Source organism: Microchirus variegatus (assembly GCF_963457635.1).
Source record: "Microchirus variegatus genome assembly, chromosome: 17".
Taxonomy (NCBI): domain Eukaryota; kingdom Metazoa; phylum Chordata; class Actinopteri; order Pleuronectiformes; family Soleidae; genus Microchirus; species Microchirus variegatus.
Genome location: NC_139818.1, coordinates 10,056,464 through 10,064,830, shown reverse-complemented (window position 1 = coordinate 10,064,830; position 8,367 = coordinate 10,056,464). Strand labels below are relative to the sequence as shown.

The 8,367-nt window shown below is 40.8% G+C and overlaps 1 protein-coding gene across 1 annotated transcript; it reads left to right on the top strand.

Moving 5' to 3' along the window:
- Nucleotides 1-1,633: 1,633 nt before the first annotated feature.
- Nucleotides 1,634-8,367, top strand: mfsd1l (major facilitator superfamily domain containing 1-like). Its single transcript, XM_083904315.1, has 13 exons — nt 1,634-1,849; nt 2,549-2,649; nt 2,965-3,074; nt 3,155-3,210; nt 3,306-3,449; nt 3,541-3,699; nt 4,195-4,310; nt 4,489-4,589; nt 5,066-5,177; nt 5,271-5,408; nt 5,620-5,759; nt 6,528-6,639; nt 6,760-8,367. Exons 1-13 carry the CDS (start codon nt 1,828-1,830, stop codon nt 6,895-6,897), a joined length of 1,449 nt encoding a protein of 482 aa, XP_083760441.1. The 5' UTR covers nt 1,634-1,827; the 3' UTR covers nt 6,898-8,367.

Below are 8,367 nucleotides of genomic sequence, written 5' to 3'. Positions count from 1 at the left end.
TCACATGCTATTTTTTACCTTTAGCTGCTTCTACTTTTGTACTTTTACTTGAGTAATAATGTCAGTACATGATAATCTGAATGCATGACTGTGTGTATATAATACAGTGTACTTTTTTTTTTTTAGGAGGGAACAGTTTGTACAAGAAATACACAATGTTTACATTTCCTCACTGCCAAATATCAGAAGGAAAAACACTGAAAACAACCATTTAACAAGTCTACAGGGAATTGAAAACCTCCAGACCACCAAAAATTCATCATGTGTCCTGTTCGAAACATATTCTTGGCAGCACAGGCAAAAACATAAGAAACACAACAAAAAAAAGCACAAAGTGTAACTTACCACAAATGTGTGTTATTCCAGTAAATATGAGAACACACACCCATAACAGGCGGAGAGCACCCATCCTGGTGCAGGCTCTGTTAGGGAAGAGCTGCCAGAGAAGAGCTCTGCTGCGAGAACAAGCAGGAGAGAAGAAGAGGAGGAGGAAGAAGAAAAAAACAACAACAAAAAAACCCTCTGCTCTGCTTTGGACACAACTCCAAATAGAGTCAAATGTCTTGTAACCACCCCCTACTCCACACACTGCACATCCACAGTCACAGCTCTCATTATTATACTATTAAATGGAGTGGGCGGAACAGTGCGGCATCTACAGCCTACAGAGGTCTGAGTTTGGAGCTTTTATTTTGGTGACTCACCATGTGACATTATCAGCTCCTATAAATCTGCATTTAAGGTTTGTTAATATATGATTAATGGTATATTCCTATCATATCATGTCATATACAATTGTACATTTGAAGTCCAAAATGAGAAGAATTAATTTATCTTTAAAAAGTGCAATTTCCCCACACAATATTTTTTTTTTGATAATTTTTTATTTTAAATAAATTGTATTTTGACAACTCAGTACCCGAAGGCTTCCCTTTACTATGCAAACTTAATATACTGTACGAAAGAGCAGAAATCTAATTTTTTGCTTTGGTATATACTGCCCACCAATGGAGGCAACTTGTAATGACAGGTGTAACCACTTCACCCTGTTTATTTTCTGTCTTTCTGCCTATTTTCTTTTATGTTGCTGATGCTACAAAATTACCAGAAAGATGCTAATTTTCTCTGTCATTTCGCCATACATCGGCAAACATTTAAAACTTTTAAAAGTGCAATATTTCAACATTTTCGAGCTTTCATTGAGTATGCAAAAGGAATTTAGAACGAGCTGCCCTGCAACAACTAGAACTGAAAACAACTGACTTACTATACGACAACAATTTCTAAAACTATAAAATGTTTGATTTGGCGACCTAACAGTTAAGCTAGGTGGTGTTATGCCGAGTTCTGCATGTCTGCAGAGAATTACATGCCTCTGGCGGGAACGCGCACAGCTGAAGCTCGAAGTCCGATGGTTTCCGCTTCAGCTGTGCGCGTTCCCGTCAGGGGGATGCAATTCTCGGCAGGCACACAGAACTCGGGATAACAGCGACAGCAAGCAGAGCCTCGAGGGGCGGGGATACTCGATGACGTAACCAGGAAGTTCTCCGTGGCCTAGCTAGACTGTTAACAGCTCGTCAACTCAGCGTCTGGCTGCGACCGCGTCCTCCCGAGGATACAACCTCTAAATTGGGACATACGTTTTGTCACAACAACAGATTGGTCCATGTAGTTTAAAGAGCTGCAGGCAGCAGACAGCGGCAGAAGAGGGAGGAGTCAGAGGAGCAAGTCACTTCTCCTCCTCCTGCCAAGAACAACACAACGCCACAACACTAAAGAATGTGATTAAAAAGCTTTACTTTGTTTGCAACGAGGATTTTCCACACAATGGCGCAACCGGCAGAGAAGGGTAAGTGTGAAACTTAGCACACCTCAGCCTTTGTTTACTTTCCTGAAATATTGACCAGTGCAGAAAAACCAGCTCAGCATATTTTTTCTTGCTTCATGTGATCTGAAGGGAAGTTGTCTGAATTTGGGGGTTCACTGTCAGTAGTTAGCACAGAAGTTGCAATTCGACCAAATTAAAGGAAATGCACTTTTACTCTATTATTTATGACACTGTTGCTTTTAGAGGTTGACTGATATGGGTTTTTTTCTGTGAAGGTCGATATTTCGAAATCAGAATGAATGGCCGATAATTAATACTAATCCTTTTGGCTCATGTATTTATTTATGTAGTTTAATGTTTCCCCTATCTGATAAAATATAACTGTTAAATCATAACAAGTAATGCAAAATCATTCTTTAACTTCAGTAACTAGTTAATGAACAACACTAATCGTCTGTTTCAGTAAAATATTGTATAAACAAAATATTACATACATGATACAGGTCATCGACTTTAAAGTATTAATCAAGTTTCTTTCAGCAAAAATTGCATAGCTTGTAATATATGGCTAATATCAACCCAATGAATCGGCCTAACTGATTAAATAGTCTACATCTAGTTTCTTTACCAGACTTGTTGTCAGTCGGGTGAAATAACCTTGCATTTAGGAGTGATGTATCTTTATCGTCTTTTTATCATTATTATTCTGTTTCGTTGCAGTGTATTATCGCTTCGTGGTGCTGTTCTTTAACTGTCTGCTGACCTTTGGCTCCTACTTCTGCTTTGACATACCCAGCGTTTTGCAGGATCAGTTCCAAGGGGTAAGTACAAGTACAGGCCCCCAGCTTTTTAGAGCGGTGACAGTTGCTGAATTTTACATGATTTTTAGGCATGAAGCAGCTTTTAATCGTTCAAATTTGGCAAAGAGGTTAGTAACACATTTGTCTGTAGTGTGACAAACCCAGAATAGATATTTGTTGTCACTACATCTACTTTTAGGTGATACAAATATGTTGGGGCTTTATTATCACTTAATATCCTATGTGCATCATAGGATTTGGTATTAGAATTCTCTATTTCTATTCTCTATTTATGGCTAAACAGGTAAATTACCATGGCTCTTTCTTATCTTACAGAACCTGACATGTCCCAATGCAACAGTGATCAATGGGACAGTGGACTGTGTGGAGGGACTGGGGATGAGCCCTCAGCAGTACAATCTTCTCTATGCTATCTATGCTTGGACGTATGTACACACACATTGAACAGCACAATGAAAGGCTCATCAGAAAACCGCTTCAGCTGTTGTTTATTCTCTATCAACAGGAATGCGGTGGTGGTGATCTTTGCTGGATTCCTGATTGACAAATTAGGAAATCGCTGTATGTACTCTATATCTCATTTACTCATCATTCACAACAAGACAAAGACAGAGCATGGACGTTGTGAATTGATTTGTGTGTCATTCTCTGTGCAGTTGGGGTGTTCCTCTTCTCTTTCCTGTGTGTTTTGGGCTCTTCCCTGTTTGCACTGGGTTCCCACTTCAAAGGGACTCCCTATCTGCTGCCACTGATGCTCACAGGACGGCTGCTGTTTGGATCAGGCAATGGATCGCTGACCAGTAAGGACACTTTTAAAAAAGTGAACTCTTTGTAGCGACAACTCTTCTTAGGAATGTTCTTAAACCATTCTCTCATCTTCTCCCTCATCAGTCGTTCAGAACCGAATCACAGCGTTCTGGTTCAAAGGGAAGGAGCTGGCCTTGGCCTTTGGTGTGACCCTGGCTTTCTCACGCCTCGGTTCAGTTTTGAACTTCTTCTTCACCCAGAGGTTTGAAGAAAATTATGGCATGCAGTGGACGCTCTGGGGCGGTATGTAAACGTCAAGCTCTATGATAATAAAATCATTAAAGAGAAAGGCTTAAATGTAGAGTTGGTAGTAGGACTGTGCTACATTTGTCCACACATGCAGACATGCACATATTATTTATTTAAAGCTCCAGTTTGTAACTGCTGTAGCCAAAACACTGCTGGATTTGCTAGAGGTGAAAACAGGCATGAATTTATCTTCTGCAGTGAGTGACAGAGATGGTGCTGTGAGGAAGATGCATTCTCCTCTTGGAGAAAACTTTTCGTAGGTGCTTGTTAGCTTTAACAGCCAAGGATGTGGGCAGTGACATCAGACGTCCCTCACTCCTCAGGTGACACACAGAGCTTTGTGAAAGGATGACCCAACGTCCATATTCCATAGATGTCAATACCAGTAGAGAGTGCAGAGAGCAGCGAAAGAGCAATTCTACCAACTGCAGAATTTAAACAGTAGTATTCTTCATAGATGATGAATGATTTCTCTGTTTTGTTGTTTAGGTGCCATATTATGTGTGCTGAGCTTTATGTCTGCCATCATAGTCAGTATACTCGACAAGGTTGGAATGAGGCAGCTGGGACTGGATGGAATCACCCAAGAGGAATCTCGCAAAGTGGTATGAACTTTATTTTTTAATGATTTGACGTAATAAGTTGATGCCATACAATCTCACACTCTCTCTCTCTCTCTCTCTCTCTCTCTCTCTCTCTCTCTCTCTCTCTCTCTCTCTCTCTCTCTCTCTCTCTCTCTCTCTCTCTCTCTCTCTCTCCCTGTGTGTGTGTGTGTGTGTATAGAGGATCCAGGATGTCAGGCTTCTGTCACTAAGATATTGGCTGCTGGTTCTCACCATCATGTTTTTCTACAATGGCATCTTCCCATTCATTGCAGATGCCAGGTAGGGTTTTCAACACACACATCCAGGTCATTGTATCTTCACAAGTTCATCTAAACTCCTGATGACCTCTCTATTATTAAATTACAATCATGTTGTTATTGAATTGGAACAACAGTTTCTGTTTACTGTTGCGTTCAAGGCCTTATCCACATGTTTTCGTACAAACCAAACCACCCCAAAATGACTTTGACCTTGTGACCTTGTGTGTGCTGTAATGCTGCCACAGAAGAACCAACATATACACTCCCAGGCACCGAGGTGGAATGAACCAAGCCAAGGGGGACTAAGGAAATAAAATAAAAGTTAACATGAAGAAAATAGACCGAACAAACTCCAAACATAAGAAGTTGATTATGATGTCAAAGATAGAGACAGTCAATGCAAGACCAAGGCGGAAATGGGGTTATGACATTATTGTTTACCCAAATTATGCTGTATTTTTTTTTTTCTTGTTTTTTCTTTTTTTTACTATCCAGTAAGTTCATTCAGGATAAATACGATGGCTACAGTCCGAAGGAGGCAGCCTATATTGCTGGGGCTGTGTATGACAGCTCACTGGTCCTCTCAGCCAGTGTGGGCATTCTCATAGTGAGTATCTTTCACTCGTAAAACACACTGTTAAATAAGTAGGTAGCTGCTGTAACACATGACTTTGTGTGTGTGTGTCTGTGTGTGTTAAAGGATTTTGTAGGACTGCGGGGTGTGTTTGCACTGGCCTGTGCCATCCTCACAGTCCCTGTGTTTGGACTCCTGGCCTTCACCTCTGTCCCTCCTCTGGTCTCCACCATATGGCTGGGTGTCACCTACTCCTTTGCTGCAGTAAGTGCTCAGCATCAGCTTGCATCCATTATGTTTCTCCTCTCACCAAATACTTTCTTACAGCTAACGTTGTTGTAAATGTCAGCAATGAGTGTCTTGGTCACAAGGTATATCTACGAACACATTTTTGTTTAAGGTTGGATACATTTCATAGCACTGGAAATGTTTAAAAACATGTCGTCACTCACCTTTTTCTCATGCTGGAACACAGGCTAGTATGTGGCCATCTATTCCCCTCGTCGTGCCCCAGGCGTGCCTGGGAACAGCCATGGGCCTGGCCACCTCCGTACAGATGATTGGGATTGGAGTGTCTAATCTGGTTGTTGGTCAGATTTTAGGCACCAAGTCTAGGTAGGTAATCTTCTGCATCAGAAGAAAGAAAAAGTGGTTCTGCTTTTGAGTGACAATTCTTGATGATGAAAAGACAGTCAGTCCCTGTTGTTGGCTCAGCACCTGGGCTGGTTTGCTGGCACCTGCAATGCTAGTGTGCAGAAAGAAATGTTATTTCCGTGCTCTCAGGGAAAACAAGCCGTTTCAATGTAAGAGCACATCAGGGAAACTCAGAGCAGCTTATATTAACTGCACTTGTGCCAAATTTAGGCTGATCTTGCTTTTTATATTTATTACACTACTACTACTAGTACTACTACTACTACTAGGCAGTCACTCGTGTCCGAGCAGTAGTTCCATATCAGATCCTTTGGGCCTCAAACACACAATTGAAAATTATTCAATTGTACTGGAAGTTAGAGACATGTCACTTTGACATGGTAAATACAAGTTCTTCTAGTAAAACATAAAGTAAAATAGAATGAATTCAAATAGTATGTTTTTTTAAATTGCTCTCTTGAAAATGCTGTGCAAACATTTAATAGTTTTTTTTTTTTAACAGATAAAAATAAGTGATAAGTAGAAACTGATAAGTGATTGACTTTCTGTTTAGAACTGGGATTTACGGTTTATGATAGGACAGTGAATGGAACACACAGTCTATTGAGGCCATCCACAGTGGATGCTATCCTTTTACTCTCCAACAATTTAAAATAAACCACAGTAGTTCTGGTTTGATCAAGTTTTTATATATCATTCCTAACTGTTTTGTCAACCCATTTGCCGCAGTGAAACAAAGATTCCATTTTGGCGCTGGCAGAGGATGTTGATCTTCATGTTGGCCAACACCGTTTGCTGCATCGTCACCTCAGTGCTGCTGAATGTTGTCGACCACAGACAGGTGAGGCAGCTCACAGACTGCTTTTGAAGCTTCCATGTGATCTGTGTCTGTCTTACAGCTCACGGCATCCCAGTACAGTGAGTATTCAGTTGTTTTGTGTCTTTCTTTTATTTTCTTCAGAGTGGGACACTGAACAAGACAACAAAGAACTCGGCACAAGCTGCGAGTGACTCGGACACTCAGCCTCTCAACCAGGAAGAAGAAGAACAAGATGACAAAGAGGATGATGGGGATGTGAGCTCTCCCTCAATCAACTAATGAGTTTTTCATGTTAAACATTTCTCTCTATAGTTGATATGTTTTTGCACCGGTATCTTTTTTTTAGAGTGGATTTGAATTATTGAACACCCAGTGAAAAAGCTTTGTATCTACATACCAACTTTCCTGTTACGGTTGACAGAATTAAGGGGTGTAAATACATTTCTGTCAAACACAATGTAAACTTAAATTAGTATCTGGGTGTCATTTTTATGGTTAGTATACAGAAGGTCAAGTTTTTATCAAGGTTATTCAACCTATAATTTTTAAACCTTTTGGTCCCTTTGGGACTTTTTTTTGTGGGACGTTTTTAAGCAGTAAGAGCATTTTCAACGGGTAAATTTAGACTTAAAGCTTGGGATTAATGAACTTTGTTTGTCTCGTTTGACTCACTTTGACTCAAACGAGACCCTCCTTCTGTTGGAGGGAATATTTTGTCTTTTGGTGCTCTATATTCTGTGTGCTTTGTTACAGCAAAACGGTTAACGCATAAAGCTCTGGAAATGGAGCAAGTGACATTTCACAGGCAGCAGGTAGCGCTCACAGCACATTTGTTTGCGATGGATTTGCTCCTGTTTAGTCAGTGGGATTGTGAGGACTGTCAAACAAACAAGATTCAACAGTACAATGAAATTCTTACATTTTTGCTCCCTTATGACACACATAAAATGCACACAAGATAGTATAAAAATATAAAATAGAATAAAAGCTTTTGTGCAACAGTTAGCAGTCAGTGGGAGTGAGAGTGGGGGTAGGGGAGTGTTGTGCTTGGTGTTGTGTTCAGAAGTCTGATGGCCTGTGGGTAAAGCTGTTTGTGAGCCTCGTTGTCCTAGATTTTACACTTCTGTAGCGTCTCCCTGATGGCAGAAGTGTGAAGAGACTGTGTTGTGGGTGTGTGCTGTCTTTGATGATGTCTTGAGGCCCGCCTGACGACCCTGGTCTCGTAAATATCCTGACGTTTAGGGAGGGCTGGTCCACACATGTACTGGGCAGTTTTCTTTTCATCACCCACTCGAGAGCCTTCCTGTCCAGAGGAGTGCAGCTCCCATGCCACACTGTGATGGAGCTGGTGATGACACTCTTTTCTGAGAATTTTGGTTGACATGCCACATTTCCTCAGCCTTCTGAGCAAGTCTCTGCTGTGCCTTCTTCAGGAGTTGCAGAGTGTTGTCTGAGCAGGTTAGATCTTCATTGATGTAGGTTCCCAGGAATCTAAAGTTTTTCACCCTCTCCACCTCGGTCTCAAATTGGGGGCATGGTGCTCCTTCTTCCTAGTGTCATAATGTATTTTACCTGGACCTTTTGTCAGTATTAAACTCATTATTTTTACTCTTAAGTTCTTCTATTGAAGGACGTCAACATATCTGAGTAAGGCATGTTTTTTTTATACCTTGAAACCTATTCCTCTGTAATGTTTCTGTATATTCCTTGCTTGTGCGTCATTATTGACATTGTGTATTGTTGTGGTCA